Consider the following 20394-nt stretch of genomic DNA (forward strand, 5'->3'; position numbering starts at 1 on the left):
GGCGTTGTGCCATGAGGTGTTGCTTTATCTGTTTGTTTTTTTCAACCAGGTTTGCTGTTCTTTTGGGCAATATGAGATGGGAGTTCCATGAAATAATGGCTCTATATAATACTGTACACTTTCCTGAATTTGTTCTGCATTTGGGTACTGTGAATAGCCCTCTGATTAGTGAAATGGTTGAAGGCACTGAGGAGACATGAAGTCCAAACCTAAAATGAGAGACCCAAACAGGATTGTAAAGTGGCAGACTGCAGAGTGTTTGAACCCTGATGTCACCGTAACAGTGCATTTTTATTCGACCACAGTTTTATATATAACTAGTCCAACTCTATTTTATTTTTGGTATGTTAAGCTCAGCTCAGTAAAGCTTTATTTCCAACATTGGGGAATTGGATTTGTAATAAATGTCAAAAATTAAATGATCAAATACACAAGAACCTATACCAGTGTTTCCAAAACTCAGTCCTCGGGACCCCAAGAGTTTTTGCCCTAGCACTACACAGCTGATTCAAATAAATAAAGCTTCATGATTAGTTGATTATTTGAATCAGCTGTGTAGCCCTAGGGCAACAACCAAAAAGTGCACCGCTTGGGGTACCGAGGACGGAGTTTGGCTATACACTCAAACATATTTTACAATACTTCAATCTAATATACATGTTATACAGTACATACAGTGCCTTGCAAAGGTATTCATCCCCCTTGGCGTTTTTCCTATTTTGTTGCATTACAACCTGTAATTTAAATGTTTTTTATTTGGATTCCATGTAATGGACATACACAAAATAGTCAAAATTGGTGAAGCAAAAAATACGCGGACATGGCAACCCTACCGCAAGCAAGCAGTAAAAAGAGCCACATGACCTGTGTAGAAGCAGAGATATTCGAAAATGAGAAAATAATCCAATCTAGATTTCGCTATAAAACGTACAACTCTCCGCCCAGCACTGTCGACCAATTGCGTTCACGTTGTCATGCTGCGTCAAGTGGTTGCTAAACTAATCGTAACGCAAACATTCTAAAAGTCAGGATACGAGAAACCTGACCAATTTCGTCGAAAGTACGTCATGTTACGATTACAAAACTATACGATATTCCAGAGAATAAATTGCTAATCTCAAATCTCAGAAAATATTTGTAATATTGTACTTCTCGTTCACGTAATTTATTTTTTGGGAGCAAGCGCCTAATTGACTCCAATCCGCACCTGTGCCAAAATCTCCCAGAATGCACCGCGCGGCCCATTGACAACCCTTGGGCAAAAACACAATGGGCGGTAATACAATTCCCATCTCCTCAAAAGTGAGTATCTCTGGTAGAAGGAAGTAAACAGTTAGATAGCAACAGCGTTAGAAAACCGTATCCAGCAGAAATCAGATCTCTCTCGCGACTCTGCATAACTCGAGTGGAACGACGAACAATTTGAGGGAAAATATAAATTAAACATGTACTTAAAACTTGTTTACGTTACATTAGTCTTTGCCTTGGTGGCTGCAACAACAGTTGCGAACGTAGGTAAGTTTGCGACCTAGTAAAGCATAGTTTGTTTTTGCGCTCTCTGCATTAGAAAGCTAGCGCTTAGCTCGCTGGTTATCTAGCTCGTATACATAAATGCGCGAGCCGTTTTGAGTGCATGTTTATGCCACATATCGTTCTAGTTGCCCCGAATGTGAGAGCAAACTGTTTCTAAAAACGATTTGTGGGAATCATACGTGTTGTCAAGTTTGTTCATTCTTAATGATGGATGTGTAACGTTAGCCAGCTGAGCTAGCCCTCTAGCCTTTTTTCAGACTACAAGCGACATATCAAGCAGCCCACGTCAGCTATCGTCATAGCTGCTAGCTTTTAGGACACAATTATTGTAGTCAGCAACCCTGAAATAACAGGCATCTATATGTATTTGCTTAATAAGAGTTTTGGTTATTGTCCCTTTGGACAACATAACTTTAGAAGATGGGTGGTTAGTGAAATGGCCAGCTATGCTCTTGTTGGCCAGCTGGCTCTTGCTTGCCTGTCCGCCTTGCGTCACATTTTAATTTATATTGCGTTATCAATCTATAGCTATATTTAACCAAAAATATCACAGGTCAAGCTACATAAGTCACACGGACAGAGGGACAATAAATATTAATGTCCGTCATTGGGACAGCGGGTTTCTTAGTCCCTCTTCTTTCCATTAGTTACACCCACAGGTGTTTTAAATGTCATAAACCAGCATTAGAGATTGACATGACCTTTTTCACCTCGTAGGCAGTCATCTACCAAAAATCATAGCTAACGTACTTAGTTGATGAGTATCTAATGTTGTGCCTATTAAGTAAATATCTCCCTGGCAAGTCCAATTAGGTCTATATCCATCAGTTGGGCTAATTCCCTCATTTGTGACAATTCTGTTCTATTACAACTAACCTTTGTATACACTTCTAATTACTTGTATGTTGATTGATGTTTCCCCTTTCAGATTATGGATGTGCTGAACTCGCTTGTGACACTTGTGTCGGTGACTGTCAATGGTTGAACTGCACATGTAAGTAGTACCTACCCGTTAAAGCTGGGTGAAATGGACAAAAATCCATATTGTGATAAATTGCCTGAATTGATGTAATAACAATAAATGGAAGGCTAAGTTTATAACATTAATCACAGTTCTTTTTTTTATACGCATTATCCTTTACACTACTGCTACTGGTTTGATGCTTGTAGCCATCAATTGTCCCATTAACAATCACCCATATTAGGAAATGTATTTCATTTCAAGCTTCACATTTCTCTAGTATAGTCTATGAACGATATCCACAAAATGCCTGCGGTAAGTGGTCGGTATGGCAGTGTCGATCATTTTCTACACGTGTGCGACATTGTAATCAAGAGGCATACATTTTTACTTTAATGTGTAAGCCTAGGCCTATAATTTCCTGGGCCGTGTACTGTATTTTGGGGTTATGATCATTGAACTACCAGACAGTACCAGTCTCTTTCAGGTAGATTGTAATCCAGTGGAGCCTGCCTTTCGACCAAGTCATTCCAAAGGATCAAGATTTAGCCATTTTGAGATGCAGGTCAAAAAGGAATTGGACTGGCCTCCCGAGTGGCGCAGTGGTCTAAGGCACTGCATCCCAGTTGCTAGCTGTGCCACTAGAGATCCTGGTTGGAGTCCAGGCTCTGTCTCAGCCGGGCCACTACCGGGAGTCCCATGGGGCGGCACACAATTGGCCCAGCCTCGATCGGGTTAGGGGAGGGTTTGGCCGGCAGGGATGTCCTTGTCCCATCGTGCTCTAGCGTCTCCTATGTTGGGCCGGGTGCGTGCACGCTGACACGGTCGCCAGGTGTACAGTGTTTCCTCCAACACATTGGTGTGGCTGGCTTCCGGGTTAAGCAGGCATTATGTCAAGAAGCAGTAAGGCTTGTGTGGGTCATATTTCAGAGGAAGCATGACTTTTGACCTTCGCCTCTCCTGAGTCTGTACGGGAGTTGCAGCGATGAGGCAAGACTGTAACTACCAATTGGATACCACAAAAAGGGGTTAAATACAAAAAGGAATTGGACAATGGGCAGGTTGCGCAAGGCAGTGAACAGACAGTTTGTGTCCTCCAATAAGTGTCAGCTTAGGACATTTGGCCTAAATCCCTTCCGCACCAGCCATTTTAGAGTAGAGAAATATCTGATGGTCTTTGGACAAGAACACTTTTCTATGTAGTAATCTCATTATGATAATGGGAGTGCCGGTCAGACTTGAGAAATGTCTTGACTATGCAGGATAGTGTGCGTATGGGATGTCCAATGGGGATGTTTGTTTTTAGGCTTCGGTCTTTGCTTTGGTCGATTTGTGATATATTAAGCTCCTACGGGCCTGAGTCATGCAGTATAACAGTCTTTATATAGCCAGCCTATTGCTTTGAGGCTGTTCCCTGCTGCTCTGACTGACTCAACCAAACACTCCTCTCCCACCAACTCTGCTTTTACAGTTTGCCTGTTACTGTGGCATTGTAGTCCAAGCCACTGTTTATCAGATTGTGGAACGTAGAGTGGATTTGTTTGCCTGTGGATGTTATCAGCCACAGTAAACAACGTTTTTTTTATTTTATTTTCTATGCCAAGCTCCGATCCTTGCCCATGAGCGCTGCTAAATGATAACGGTGAACAGCTGTGTCATTCCCCCATGTGATACTCGGAAGAACCCAAGCAAATGTGTTTTTTAAGAGGTTGGGCCACTTAAGCTACCAAGGGTTGTGGGATGTTTTTATAAAGAGCCTCTGTCTGTCATGATTTTCATAATTAACATCAACATTGCAAACTAACTAGACAGTCCCGTAAAATACTGTCTGAGTGTGTTAAGTTGGCTTATAGTCAAGTTTCCAGGCATACTAGCCTCCTTGATTACATGGAATGAGGGCTGAGCTGGATCTAGGCCCTCGGAGTTTGTCACTGTTTGTTTGAGAGAGTGAATGTATTTGGGATGCTTTCTGAAAGGCCTCTAGTAGACCTGAGCAAGTATGACGCCGAACAATGGTGCATAACAGAGCTCTGTGTGTTCTACTCGGACAATCTATCCATGTTGCTGTGTGGACCTCGATGAAGACTGTTCCAATCCCAGAGACGGGAGAGGAAGCCGGGTCGAATGTCAGGAAGATGACGAGAGGGAATGAAGGAAAAGGAATAGAGGAATGAAAGAAATGTGTTAGGACTAGGCAGAGATTGTATGCATTTCAAAATCTAGTTGCGGGGAAGGCAATCTACAGCGTTGGAAGCAACTGCTGTTGTCACTGCCGCCACTGTTGAAGAGAGGAGGTTCTCAGTTTTCTGTTGGTATAATTTGTATTTCTCAGCTTTTAGCTTTATCGCAGCTGTTTTGCAACCAAGATATGGCTTTGACATATAAAGCGTGGGAAATGCGCAACAGACATTGCAAGTGCATAGGACTCATTGGGTAGGCTACAACTGTGAAGTTTTTATTATTTTTTTAGGACATTGAATTTACTGTTGCATTAAAACATGGCTACCGGTAGTGGGTATTATCTCAACAGTTAGTGTTTTGAGTTTCCAATTACTCAAGTGGTGAATTCGCCACAAATATATTAGTGCACATAAAAACGTAGGCAAATTAATCTCTATTAAATACAAATTCTGTAGCCCTATTTTAAGAGTTGGCCTAATTGGCAACCCAAAATACTACTAAGCTATATGGAATTGTTTTAAGGTCATACCAAGGATAATTTAGCTATGCAATTATTTATTTAATTTTTTTGAATTTTTGAAGACCCCTTGAATTATACAAAAATACAATTTAATTGTTTTGGGCTTTACTGCTATTAGCCCATACAAATGCATTGAATGACAGATTCACTACATGGAGCAACAGTTCCCCCCCCCAAAAAAAAATATCTGTAGAAAGTGCTATATGTGCCATGTAAAAAAAAAAAAATAAAAAAACTGCTGCATATACGCCGACTCTGTTGCACAGAACGCAAGAGAAGTGACACAATTTCCCTAGTTAAAATAAATTCATGTTAGCAGGCAATGTTAACTAAATATGCAGGTTTAAAAATATTTACTTTTGTATTGATTGTAAGAAAGGCGTTGATGTTTATGGTTAGGTACACATTGGTGCAACGACAGTGCTTTTTTTTTCGCGACTGCGCTTGTTAAATCACCCGTTTGGTGAAGTAGGCGGTGATTCAATTATAAATTAACAGGCACTGCATCGATTATATGCAATGCAGGACACGCTAGATAAACTAGTAATATCATCAACCATGTGTAGTTAACCTGTCAAGGTATAGTGGGCAGTATTTTTGATTTCGGATGAAAAGCGTGCCCAGAGTAAACTGCCTAATACTCGGGCTCAGTCAAATATTTGCATATTATTAGTAGATTTGGATAGAAAACACTGAAGTTTCTAAAACTGTTTGAATGATGTCTGTGAGTATAACAGAACTCATATGGCAGGCAAAAACCTGAGAAAAATCCAACCAGGAAGTGGGAGATCTGAGAATTGTAGTTCTTTTGAATCCCTATTGAAACTACACTGTCTGTGGGGTCACGTTGCACTTCCTAAGGCTTTCATTGGCTGTCAACAGCATTCAGAAAGTTTTTCGTCCTTCTCCTGTTACTGGGCAGAAAATAGTAGCTTAGTCAATGTGTGGACTGCCGGTGACCAGTGAGTTGTTTACTGCGCGGGCATGTTTGGCGCGCCCCTCCTTTTTCTCCTGGAATGAATACGCTATTGTCCGTTTGGAATATTATTGCATTTTTACGTTAAAAATACCCTAAAGATTGATTGTAAACAACGTTTCACATGTTTCTACGAACGGTAATGGAACTATTTGACTTTTTGTCTCTGGTACTGCGCTCGCGTGTTATGCCTTTGAATAGTGATCTGAACGCACAAACAAAACGGAGGTATTTGGACATAAATATGGAGTATTTCGAACAAAAAGAACATTTCTTGTGGAAGTAGGAGTCCTCGGAGTGCATTCTGACGAAGATCAGCAAAGGAAGAGAATATTTGTAATACTAATTCAGAGTTTTGTTGATGCCAGAACTTGGCGGGTAGCTGTTTAGCTTGCTTCGATGGCTGAGCTATGTACTCAGAATATTGAACAATGTGCTTTCTCCGTAAAGTTATTTTGAAATCTGACAAAGCGGTTGCGTCAAGGAGTAGTGTATCTATAACATTTACAACAGTTATTGAAAGAATTATCAACGTTTATGATGAATATTTTTGTAAATTGATGTGCACATTCACCGGTGTTTTGGTGGGAATACATTTTCTGAACATCACGCGCCAATGTAAAATGCTGTTTTTGGATATAAATATGAACTTTATCGAGCAAAACTTACATGTATTGTATAACATGAAGTCCTATGAGTGCCATCTGATGAAGATCATCAAAGGTTAGTGAATATTTTAGCTGTACTTTTGGTTTTTGTGATGCATGTCCTTGCTTGGGGAAATGGCTGTGTGGATTTTCTTGTGAAGTTTATGTCCTAACATAATCTAATTTTATGCTTTCACCATAAAGCCTTTTTGAAATCGGACAATGTGGTTAGATTAACGAGAGTCTTATCTTTAAAATGGTGTAAAATAGTTGATTGTTTGAGAAAATGAAATTGAGATTTTTGCTGTTTTGTATTTCACGCCATGCTATTTCACTGGCTGTTGAATAGTGTGGGACGGTTACGTCCCACCTAGCCCAGAGAAGTTAACTAGTGATTATGTTAAGATAAGTTTAATACTAGCTAGCACCTTACATTGGCTCCTTGCTGCACTTGAATAACAGGTAGTCAGCCTGCCACGCAGTCTCCTTGTGGAGTGCTATGTAATCGGTGTCCAACAATGACGATTACCGATTGTTATGAAAACTTGAAATCGGCCGTAATTAATCGGCCATTTTGATTTATCGGTCGACCTCTAATGTACAGTGCATTCGGAAAGTATTCAGACCCCTTTTCCCACATTTTGTTACGTTACAACCATTATTCTACAATGGATACAAACAATAAAAAAAAATCCTCATCAATCTAGACACAAACCTATAGGTTTCTGTACATGTTTGCCAATTTATATAAAAAAATTGTTAACATACCTTATTTACATAAGGGTTTAGACCCTTTACTCTGAGACTCGAAATTTGCGCTCAGGTGCATCCTGTTTCCATTGATCATCCTTGAGTTGTTTCTACAACTTGTGGTAAATTCAATTGATTGGACATGATTTGGAAAAGCACACACCAGTCTTTATAAGGTCCCACAATTGACAGTATATGTCAGAGGAAAAATCAAGCCACGAGGTCGACGGAATTGTCTGTAGAGCTCCGAGACAGGATTGTGTTGAGGCACTGATCTGGGGAATGGTACCAAAAAATGTCTGCAGCATTGAAGGTCCCCAAGATCACAGTTGCCTCCATCATTCTTAAATGGAAAGTTTGGAACAACCAAAACTCCTAGGGCTGGCTGCCAGGGCCAAACTGAGCAATAGTGGGAGAAGGTTCTTGGTGACCAAGAGCACGATGGTCACTCTGACAGGCTCCAGAGTTCCTCTGTGGAGATGAGAGAACCTTCCAGAAGGACAACCATCACTGCAGCACTCTACCAATCAGACCTTATGGTAGAGTAGCCAGATGGAAACCACTCCTCAGTAAAAGGCATATGACAAAAGGCACCTAAAGGACACTCAGACCATGAGAAAAAAGATTCTCTATTTTTAAACCTGCATATTTAGTTAGTATTGCCTGCTAACATGAATTTCTTATAACTAGGGGAATTGTCACTTCTCTTGGGTTCCGTGCAAGCAGTCAGGGTATATGTAGCAGTCTGGGCCACCTGGCTCGTTGCGAACTGTGTTTGATGTCCATTTATTCCTAACAAAGACCGTAATTAATTTGCCAGAATTGTACATAATTATGACATAACATTGAAGGTTGTACAATGTAACAGCAATATTTAGACTTAGGGATGCCATCCGTTAGATAAAATACGGAACGGTTCCGTATTTCATTGAAAAAAGAAACATTTTGTTTTCAAGATGAAAGTTTCCGGATTCGACCATATTAATGGCCAAAGGCTCGTATTTCTGTGTGTTATGTTATAATTTAGTCTTTGATTTGATAGAGCAGTCTGACTGAGCGACGGTAGGCAGCAGCAGGCTCGTTAGCATTCATTCAAACAGCACTTTCGTGCGTTTGCCAGCAGCTCTTCACTATGCTTCAAGCATTGAGCTGTTTATGACTTCAAGCCTATCAACTCCCGAGATTAGGCTGGTGTAACCGATGTGAAATGGCTAGCTAGTTAGCGGGGTGTGCGCTAATAGCGTTTCAAACGTCACTCGCTCTGAGACTTGGAGTAGTTGTTCCCCTCTGCAAAGGCCGCGGCTTTTGTGGAGCGATGGGTAACGATGCTTCGAGGGTGGCTGTTGTCAATGTGTTCCTGGTTCGAGCCCAGGTGGGCGAGGAGAGGGACGGAAGCTATACTGTTACACTGGCAATACTAAAGTGCCTATAAGAATATCCAATAGTTAAAGTTATATGAATTACAAATGGTATAGAGAGAAATAGTCCTATAATAACTACAACCTAAAACTTCTTAGATGGGAATATTGAAGACTCATGTTAAAAGGAACTACCTGCTTTCATATGTTCTGAGCAAGGAACTTAAACGTTAGCTTTTTTACATGGCACATATTTCACTTCTACTTCCTTCTCCAACACTTTTCATAATTTATTTGAGGCTTAATTGATTTTATTGATGTATTATATTAAGTTAAACTAAGTGTTCATTCAGTATTGTTGTAATTCTTATTATTATAAATGGCAAAAAAATCGGCCGATTTTTATATATTTATTATATATTATTTATATTATATATATTATTTTTTTTAATCGGAATCTGCTTTTTGGTCTTCCAATAATCGGTATCAGCATTGAAAAATCATAATCAGTCGACCTCTAATACTGAGCAACTTTTTTTTGTACTGGTCCTCCGTGGAAATCGAACCTACAATCCTGGCGTAGCCAGCGCCATGCTCTACCAACTGAGCCACACAGGACCAACCCATCAAACACGCATCAAACTATTATTTGTAATTATTGAAGAACCCTGTTAGTGACAGTATTGATTTTTCTTAATCATATTAAAGTTCCTCTCTGTTTTGATGCATTGGGTTTTGCAATCACATTATTTTGGGTATGTGTGCGCTTGAACACTGTTTTCACGTCGTAACATAGGGAGATATGAAATATTATTGTTACTGGTGTGAAATGGCTAGCTTGTTAGCGGGGTGCGCGATAATAGCGTTTTAATCGGAGACGTCACTCTGAGACCTTGAAGTACTTTCCCTTGCTCTGCAAGGGCCGTGGCTTTTCTGGAGCAGTAGGTAACGATGCTTCGAGGGTGTCAGTTGTTGTGTGCAGAGGGTCCCTGGTTCGAGCCCAGGTAGGGGCGAGTAGAGGGACGGAAGCAAAACTGTTGCATTAGGTTACAGTGAACTTCCCGAGATCACCATACAGAAAGAGTCCAATAGCAATATCCAGGAATTCCACAGGATCAAGGTCAAAATGTGTAATTCAATTGTTAAATGCTTAGTATATGATATAACAAACAGTATCATAAATGTAAGGAAAGAAGGGTACGGTAGTGCTTTGTCACATGATTTTTGACAAATATGGGAACTGAAAGCATATGTTTTGATTAAACTCATGTGTTCCCCTTTTTATATCAATGTAGTCGCATGAGAGGGAAAAAAAAGGCAAATTTATTATTGACTTTGTAACAGCGCCAAACGGTTGTCCACTACAAGAAATGCTTACTGGTACCCTAGTTTATAGAAAGATCCACTTAAGTAAAAATACTTTAATGTTCATTTTAGGGATATCTATACTTTAGTGTTTTATATTTTTGACAACTTTTACTTCACTACATTCCTAATGAAAACAATGTATGTTTTAATCCATACAATTTTGACACAAGTACTTGTTACATTTCAAATACTTAGCAGGAAAATTCACGTGTCTGGTATGATAAATATAAGGAATGTAAAATGATTTATGCGTTTCCTTTTGATACTTAAGTATACTTTAGTGTTTTACTGGGTGACTCACTGTTCCTTGTCACTTATTAAGGTACAGTATGTTTACTTTTACTCAAGCATGAAAATTGGCTATTTTCCCACTGATGCTCCTGTCTCGCTGCTCGGATCTGATTTAATTGGGTCATATTTTTGTTGCAAATGATCTGCCATTACCATGACAACCACCTCAAAATGTAAAGGAACAGTGACAGGAAATGAGCATGGTATCTGTGTGCTACATCCGTGTGAATGCGCAAATCTTATATGGGTCACCTGTACCACTGAGTGACCCATATAAGAAGGAATCCAATTTGGGTTCTTAGTAGTGACGGGGGAAAATATATGGGATTATTATTTTTTTATATATATATATATTGTTTTGACACTTGCAAAATTATTTTAGCACTAGTCTGCTGTACCTGCTCAAACTCCAGTATTTTCCCTTCATAGCCTGTTCTAATAGTTGTTTTTACGTAGGGAGCCAATTTGTTTTCAGCACTTATATTTCCATTTCTGATCAAAATAAATTCTCTAATGGCTCTCGTCACTCTGCAGCAATATTTTTGGGTCACTGAATCACAATGAAATCACAGTATCGAATCGCAATACACACAGAATCGTGAGAATTGCAATACATATTCTATCGGCACCTAAGTATCGTGAATATATTGTCTTGGGAGGTCTCAGGCCATTCCCAGCCTTAGTTCTTAGAGTGGCTGTGTGGCTCATTCACACCTCTCAGCTGCCACAACGACAGACAAAATCCTACAGCACCGTGTGTCACACACCAGAACAAACAACTCTCACCACTACTCCAGTCACTCTTACACACACACACACACACACACCTGAACTAACATCTCTAACCACACAGTAGGTCTTAGGACTGAACTAATGCTTCTCACAATTCCCCAGCAGATCGCCTATTAGATATGAACTCAGTAAATCTGAAAGCTCACACAGACTCACTATGGAGGTGGCAGTTCTAAAGTACACTACAGACCCAGCTCACTTAGGCCTAGAATAACCCAACTCGGTGTGGTGAGTTAGTCAACCCCACTGTTATCAGATTTGTCTTTGGTTTAGGGATTTCATGTGAACAATGCATTGCCGTCAGAGTGACACCATTTTGTTCTGAAGGCTGTATTTTAATGCCGCAGAGCTACATGTGTCAGCTGGTTTAGCTCAGTGGTCTTAAAGGTCTTGATGTAAGAAACACAAGGCGCACTTACACATCGGTATTATGAGCCTTAAGGGTTTCTCCTCTAACAAGCTTCCTCTCTGCTCTCCCTCGCTGGATGCCCCTAGCATGATGTCAGTCCTTCTGGAATGTGTGTGAGAGTGAGTTCCATCTTTCACAGCTGCCTGTGAGGTAACAGACCCTTCTACCTACTCGGCCAATAGAACGCCTGCTGGATACACTGATAGTGGGGCCACAGACACTTTGCAAGGGTAGTGGCAACACTCCCAGAAAAGGAAGGGTATAAGAGATCACCCTAAGGTTTCTGTTTGTGTCGATGTTTTGCTATGAGCAGCAGCAAGTCAATTTAGCCTAATTGTCTTCACACTGTTTTTATAGTGAGGCCAGACCAGATTGGTCACGTGAGGATCTGTGTCAAAACAGAGATGAATATCAGACACTCATTTTTTTCCAGCAGAGAGCTGTCATACCTTTTCTGTTTGGTTCAGTTTTCCAGTTTTGGCTGTGGTTGTGCATGTCACAGAATAGTAAGTATAGGCCTACCTAATGTTTTACTGTATGATAAGTGTGGTGAAAATCAATGTCTCGTTAGAAAGGGCTCTTGACTCTGACAATGGAACAACTCTCTCCTGCTCTCTTTATTAACCCCTTAGAGTTGATGGGCCCCTGCGGAAATGTAATTAGCATAATAAAACAATCCCTTCAAAATCTGTCAGTTTAAGCTGGCAATATGTTTTTTTTGGGGGGCTGCCTCTCAATCCACCACATCCGCCGATGTCGCTCTTCTCCATCTGTGGTGAAAGGTGGCAGAGCTAGACGAAAACGTCTGTAGCGTCTGAACTGTTTGGCCTAGAAAACTATTATGACCCATTTACGGAAAGCTAAGTCTTTCACAAACATGTAAATGTCTGAAGGTAGCTGGGTACCAGTTAAAAAAATGTAATGGCTGTGTATATATGGCCATTAGATGCTTGGATCTGATTTATTTGGGTCATACTTTTGTTGCAAATGACCTGCCGTTACCATGACAACCACCTCAAAATGTAAAGGAACAGTGACAGGAAATGAGCATGGTATCTGTGTGCTACATCCGTGTGAATGCGCAAATCTTATATGGGTCACCTGTACCACTGAGTGTGGAGATAGAGAAAGAATCATATTTGGGTTCTTAGTAGCGACAGGGGAAAATAAATGGCTGTGTATATATGGCCATTAGTGCCTAAAAAAATAAGTTTCCTAATCTTATCTCGCAGACAGACTGTTCAGAGTCCCCCCCCAAAAAATAAATATCTGTTTATCCATGTCTGAAGCTGTTATTCAATGTGTTTCTATGGGCTAATGGCAGTAAGGACAAATCCAATGTTTGATCAAGTAATCTTTAGAAGAAAAAACATATATGCTAAGGGGTCCTAAAATTCAAAATCGAATAGCTAAATGATCCATGGTATAACCATCTTAAACTTGGGGGGGGGGGGGGGTTGTTTTAAGACTCTTTAGGAGTAAATGAAGACTAACATAGTTAATCAGTGTCACTTCTCGTAGCTGATGTCCAGAGCAAGGGGTTTTGCTCAGAGGCTAGGATTTCTGATCCTTTCAAGTCTCTTCCTGTACCTCCACACTCATCTCACTTTTTTTTTTTCCTCGCTCTCTCACATGCACACCCTTGGATTAATCAGTCATGGAAAGATCTTGCATTGGGAGGGGGAGCGGGCTTTGACTCAGGACTTTCCAGGAAGGAGGAGGACTGGGAGAAGGAACACACGCACACTATAGACTTCTGAGCTGACAAAACCATCTAATTAAAATCTCACCTTGTGTTAATTCATTCGACTGAAAACAAAGATAATCCTTGTTTCTAAACTGCTCGTGTTCCATGGGGTGTCAGGAATGGTGTAAGGAATCTTTTGGAAATTATCACATGAAAATATTTTCTTGTCTTCGTTGTTTCCTGTAGAGAACACACAATCACATATTTTATTTGTGCTTGTTTTTCTTTTATCCCCCTGTTCAGTTAGAGAAACTCCAACTGTTTCCTGTGTCAACATCACGTCTATAAACGGTCAGAACATGGGCAACTGCTCTAATGAAACCTGCTCGGGTAAGGACTAATACCATCACCTGGTTCATTTTAAGGCCTCTCCAGAGGGATTAGATGTTTTGTCATTCCGGTGACTCACTTTGTTAACATGACACAAGTCTACCTTCAACAGTAAGTGACTGATCTAGGCATATGTAGAGATTCTATATCTTTGTTCTGTGGTCATAGTTGCTTTGTCTCAACACTCTAAAATGCTTCCCTTCTTTCCTAATTCCTTTGTCCCTGCCATTTTCCACCCCATGGCTCCTTCCTCCCATCCCTCATCCTTCCACTGGTCCAAAAGGATTAAATGGGTGAAAGCTATTTAAATGAATTACATTCACCAATCTAGCCCTGTCAGATCACAAGGGAAGACACGAAGGAAAGGGAAGGCATCATTTTTGGACTATTCAGACATAGACACTGCCATAACCTGGCGATCTCCTTCTTTCCTGCTTTTTACCCTGTCTCTCACAGTGTCCGTCGCTTCAATGGGATCTCCACTTGTTGCTACAACAGTTGTAACTGACGTCCCTGCCCCACCCACAATCTCCCACTCTTCTACCACTGCTGCTCCAGTTATCCCTACAGCCAACAATGCAACTAACAGCAGCACCAGTGAGCCCGAGCCCACCGCAGGTAACCAGCCCATACCAGCATCTCGTCTGCTCCCCTCAAATCAGTGTATGCTTGCTTTGTGACTTGATTCTTTTGAGGGAGTTTTTGTATGTCAAATTTTAAATATGGTGAAATGGTTAACTGTTTTTGTATGTCTAGTATATGCATTTAGTGAAATGCTACTAAACTGACATCTCACCGCTGGTTACAGCTGACCTGACCACTGCAGTACCAACTGCCCTGCCCACCACTAACGGCACCCTCCCAGTCTCTAACGTAACGCATGCTTCAAGTAAGTTCCCATGCCAGCCCAGTCTGGTATGAAATCAAGACTCTTTATTTATGGCTGCTTGTAGATCACCAAGACCATAGAAGCAGACCATACAAGACCATAGAAGCAGACCATAGAAAGCGTTACTGAATAAAAACTGGATTCCACCTGTGTTTTATCAATATGGTTCTATATCCACTTAGTCCTGGCTAGTGGTTCATACAGTGATATAACCAACTTGGCTCTCTCCCTCCTTGTGCAGACGTCAGTGTCACCACCGCATCACCTGTGGGGCCCTCTCCAGTGCCTCATAAGAATTCCACATTTGACGCAGCGAGCTTCATTGGGGGCATAGTGCTGGTCCTGGGCCTGCAGGCCGTGGTCTTCTTCCTGTACAAGTTCTGCAAGTCCAAGGACCGCAACTACCACACCCTCTGAAGAAATCACTCCACCTCCACCAACCACTATACCTACACTGGGGCCCGCTATGAACACCCAAATCCTAACCCCTGGCCATTGTGATTATCATAGACAGTGTTTCCAATCAGTGTTTCTCCCACAAGCCTCATGCCATCGCGCTACCAACCTGTGGTTTAGGCCTGTAGCTTAAATACACACAAGGTTATAAACTGTACATACCCACAAGTGCGCCACATCTTTTACTGTATGTAGTTCGCTACACATTTCTCACACCCTGGTAGAGCTGAAGTGAACTCCAGTGCAGTGGCATTTGAGCCTTCAACACAGAGGATTACATCACTATGGATTCCCCCTCTCATCCCCTCTTCTCTCTCCCCACCCCTCTCTCTCCCCACTCCTGCAGTGAGTCATTGGGGCTATTCTCCTGTGTGCTGACTGGATGAAAAGCAGACTTGTTTACTGCTTCACTCCCCTGGCCCTTCATCTTAATGTTGTACCTGCCTGGCCTGCCATTAATAGACCCAATAGTAATTTATGTAAAGGAACCTTCAATTCTGCTGGTGTATAGTGGGGCTGCCACGGCTTTGGAGTACTAGCTTGTTCATGCACCTTGGTAACGCTTTGGAAACACTGTTTGAGGTCCCCTCCCCCTTTTATTTTTTGGAACTAGATGACTCTGGATGATATAGCATAGCTTTTTTTTCTTGTTTGTCATGGGACAGATCTGGGTAGGGGTTTTCACAACTCCTTTATAATGAGGTCGTATTCATCTGATGGCAGAGATACCTGTTAAAGTAAGAATAAAAGGAGAACTAAAAGCAATGGTCCATCCTCTAAGCAGGGCTCTACAGTGCGACTACTTTACTCACATATGAGTGTAAATGTTTTGCTGTGTGAACTGGATTTTTTTTTAAACATTTTAGGAACACCATTGCGCGTAGGAAATTATGATTCTAGCTTTATTATCTCAAATATTTAGCGTTGTGCTACTAAATTTCTTTCTGTGCCTACATTTTTTAACTTAGGCGCACAAACAAAAGTCAGCGTAGAGCCCTGCATAAGTTAGAATATTATTTATGTAGATACCCCCATCTTAAGTGGAGGATGAGTTGGGCTCTCTTGGTGTTAAGACTCAATGCTGTGTGTGTGTGTGTGTATGTTTGGCAAACATTACACACTGCCAAAAGAGCAGCTCAATGCAATAAACCCAATTCAACCCCCCCCCCCCCATCTTTACCGACTTCAGCCAAACAGATTGCAGTGATGAGTTGGACCACTAGACTGGAGATGACCCCTTGCCCCACCACCTTCCTTTAACAGGAAGGAAATCGCAATGAGCTAAGTCTTTAGGACACGGTTGAAGGGGTGTACAGATAAAATATTGTAGTAAATGTATGGGAATGATAAATAAGTCAAAGTATAAATTATTGTGTTGAATGGAGTTGGAAGAAAAGACAGCATGCACATTGATGCTGACAGTATTGGAAGCAAAGTGCCTTTAATGTTAAATGTCTGTTACTTAAAGCGGCGGGAATGAGGGATTATTTTGATGCTCTTCCTCCTGGCTGAGGCTTGAGTGTCGTGAAGTAAAAGCAGTCTGGACACAGGACAGGAGCAGTATCGCAAGAACAGAACCAGGGTTGGCCTCCGTTCCATTTTCATTCAGCCAATCCACGTACTAAACTGAAATTCCACGTTTTCCTCATAGAAAATGATTTACATTTCAGTTGACTTTATGAATTGACTAAATTGAAATGGAATTCAGCCCAACCCTGAGAACCCTAGTATCCCAGCTGTACTGAAGAGCCTTTTATTATTGGGTAGATGGATACAGTAGTTGCTCATCATGGTTTTGGATGGATGGATGAAGACCTATTAGGTATAAATTGATTTAGAATGGCATTGGTTGAAAAGTGTCCCCTATGCAGACTGAAAAGATTTTGTTTCGTTAAATGTAGGGCCCAAGTTCCACACAGCTCCCTAATGCTAGTTCCACCTCATATTGTACAGACACATTCTAATAACCTGTGTTTTTGAAAATAATAAAGGGTGGAAAGGCATTTATAGGTAACTTCCAAAATAAATGAAACACGAGTGAATGAGGGATACAGTATATTGAAAGCAGGTGGTTCCTTGGTTAATAAAGAAATTAACATCTCATCAAGATTAGGGTCATGTATTAAAAAGGCCCAGCTGCCCATTATTTTGGCTACCATTGCTTGGAAGAAGAGATCTCTGTGACTTTTTGAAAGAGGGGTCTCAAAGGAGCATAGGAGGTTTAAACGGTGTGAGTGTGTGTCTCTCACAGGAGGTTGGTGGCACCTTAATTGAGGAGGATGGGCTCGTAGTGGCTGGAGCGGAATCGGTATATAGTATCACATACAAGTCAAACATGGTTTGATGCCATTCACGCCGTTCCAGCCATTATTATGAGTTGTCCTCCCCTCAGCAGCCTCCACTGGTGTGTCTGTCACCAGATCTCAATTGAATTGTTCACCAATGAGAGATTCTGGATCAGAGGCTGCTGGATCCACCACCAACAAAACACCAAATAATTGAAATTCTCATGGAAGAATGGTGTTGCATCCCTCAAGTTCCAGATACTTGTACTTCTATGCCTAGGAACATTGAAGCTGTTCTGGCGGTGGCCCAACGCCCTATTAAAACGCTTTGTTGGTGTTTCCTTTATTTTGGCAGTTACCTGTATTTTAAGCATAGTTAGTAAATTCATGTTTTCTAGAGTCATGCATAAATTGGACAGAGTTTTGAAAGTGTCAAATAACTGACATAATAGCTGGTCTCTGAACTTAAAAGTGACTTAATGTTGAGACATTGTCCTTTGCATTTTGGGGTTTTCTTTTCTCCTATTGAGGCATCTTAGGCGAGCACTCAACCTTTTTTTAAATGTAGTGCCAAGGAGAGGAGACGGGTGTTGAACTACAGAAAATCAGTGACTAGGTTTCACAAGTTTAGAGTGCAAACAGTATGTGTCTAGTTCTTTGATTAGCTTGCTGCTAATAGTGTGATGTTGTCCCCTTTGTACATAAAGCTATCATGTCATTCAGTTGATTTACCTTAAAGGTTTGAACTTTCAATCATTTAAAGGCAAGATTAAGTATTTTTTTAGTTTTTTCAGTAGCATTCACTTGCAATGGCTTCTCAGTTTTGCTTTTTTTTCTGCATTAATGCATGTCATACAAATGGAAATGTAATATTTTTCTGTTGAATTATGCTATTGGGGCTTCAGACACTTAAAAGAAAAAGAACCACTTGATTTATTTGTCAAACATTTTGGTAGAGAAGAGTATGCCTAAACCATGTGTGTTAAAGTCGAAGTTCTCAAGTCTTGGCATGGAAAATAGAGTGCGGCACTGACAACTTTGTTTTGTGCTTTTTGCCTTCCTGTTGCTGCCAAAAATGTATGAATGCTTGTGAGAGACCTCTTAGCTCAATATTTTCGTCATTTTGAAAAAATATCACCTTGCTTTGTATGGAACATTCTGTGTAATTTAAAAGTGCACGTCTGTCGTTCATTGGCCCTGATTTAATGTATGTTCTTGATCACCTTAGGCTTGCCTTTTAAAGATGAATCTGCAGTCACCCGATGGCATTAGGCTACATCCCAAAGACCCCCCCCCCCCCCGCCAACTATGGCAAGTCAGAAGTACAAATCTAGTTTTGCTTTGTCTGCATTCACAGTATGCTGCACATTGAGTCCTCTTCTCTCACTCACACAAAGGAAAGTTAATTGCCAAATGTCAGGTGAAGGCAACTGATAAGCATTTGTAAATCCTGAGTGTTACTTCACCATTATTTCTCCTTTTGCCATGGTCTTAAGGACACAGTGATTTAAAACTTCTGCATGCCGTAGGAACACACAATGTAGCAGTGAGTATTTTCTTTCAGTGTTTGTCACAGGACATTGCCAGTACCCATAGCAACTGATACAAATATTCTGATACAATTTTTTTTTCTTCAGCTCGGGCAAACTAAGTCACACGGCCCCTCTCCATGCACCTTTTCAAGAAAAGTGCCTTACTCAGTTGAACATAAATTAAGATTTGTATTTTTTTCTTAACTTGATAGTACACCCAGTAGATATTAAAGGGACTGAACTTCCAGACCCCTTCTAAAGATTCAATCAAATATGCTTTGAGTGGTGAGAGCAGCTTTAAATGTCTTTGTTTTCTCAGGCACACTCGACTTTGGGAGCTTAAACCAGACGGAAGAATGGGTCAGCTGGCCAGATTCACAGGCATGCAAAGTATGTCAAATTGTTGCGTTCCATGACTTGTGTTCCATGACTTGGCTACATTCCAACATAGAATTCAATTTACATTCTTGACCTGAGAATGTAGCTGTCTCTGGAACAGCGGCGCCCATTAGTATTGTACATCTCAAACCCAGTTTGCTGATGTTTACATGTCTATGGCTCTGGGGGTAGCCACCATTTTCTGTGTGAAGCTTATGTTTATAGAGCTTTTAAAATAGAGTTTTTCTTTTTTTTTTTTCTTTGTTGCTTTCTAACCATGTCCACATGTCACCTTGATCTTAGTCCAGTTAAATAAGAGGTTCTAGGTCTTATGGAATGATTCCTCAGTGTTGCTCTCATGTGCACAAAGATGCAGATTAATATGTACACATACAGTTGCTGTTATATTTAGCCATGATGCCTACTACTGTTTTTATGCTAGTTTTATATCCATTTGGCCTGGAATCTTGATTTGCCTTGTTTTCTTTTATAGTTTTGCCATTAGATTGAAGATGTTAAATTCAATAAAGTTTGAATATTGTTGAACATGGTCTTTGTGTTTACTGTTGCTGCAACTTCTATGACGTTTCATAGCAGGGAAATCTTATTCAGAATGCAGTGCAACATGCTGTAAATCACAAACCAAGACCGCTACAATGGGCTCTACATTATGAAACAGTTTGGTAACCAAGACTTGAATTTGAACCTCTTATCAGTGAGACAAGGTGGCAGGTTACCTCAGCAGCAGAAGTCAGAGAGTAGCTGCTGGACTAATAAGAAGTGCCAACTGCATTCGGGGCCCCAAAGTGCAGGTGTGGATGTCAGCAACAGTCAAAGGTAAACACAGATCACTCTTGGCTTGGTGGTCTAGCCGCGTGCTGGAGGGGTCAAGTGGCCCATAACTCCTGTAGAGGGGCAAGAGGTTATTACTGATTTATTCTGCAGCATTGTCTCTCACATAGGTGTGCATGTCTGTCATCTACCTAACCAG

At 40.9% G+C, this 20394-nt stretch overlaps 1 protein-coding gene across 1 annotated transcript; it reads left to right on the forward strand.

Annotated features, from left to right (window-relative positions):
• Positions 1-1283: 1283 nt before the first annotated feature.
• On the forward strand, positions 1284-19949 carry LOC106571804 (sialomucin core protein 24). Its single transcript, XM_014145266.2, has 6 exons — positions 1284-1302; positions 2462-2527; positions 13777-13863; positions 14320-14481; positions 14672-14752; positions 14994-19949. The coding sequence occupies exons 3-6, from the start codon at positions 13833-13835 to the stop codon at positions 15167-15169; spliced, it is 450 nt and encodes a 149-aa protein (XP_014000741.1). The 5' UTR covers positions 1284-1302; positions 2462-2527; positions 13777-13832; the 3' UTR covers positions 15170-19949.
• Positions 19950-20394: the final 445 nt, after the last annotated feature.

The sequence above is a fragment of the Salmo salar genome, chromosome ssa15 (genome assembly GCF_905237065.1).
Source record: "Salmo salar chromosome ssa15, Ssal_v3.1, whole genome shotgun sequence".
NCBI lineage: Eukaryota > Metazoa > Chordata > Actinopteri > Salmoniformes > Salmonidae > Salmo > Salmo salar.

Excerpts from the sequence above, each read along its gene's own strand:
- LOC106571804 (XM_014145266.2), top strand. The coding sequence starts at position 13,833 with ATGGGCAACTGCTCTAATGAAACCTGCTCGG. Across the intron at positions 13,864-14,319 it reads CTCTAATGAAACCTGCTCGG|TGTCCGTCGCTTCAATGGGA; the intron begins GTAAGGACTAAT and ends TGTCTCTCACAG. Across the intron at positions 14,482-14,671 it reads TGAGCCCGAGCCCACCGCAG|CTGACCTGACCACTGCAGTA; the intron begins GTAACCAGCCCA and ends CGCTGGTTACAG.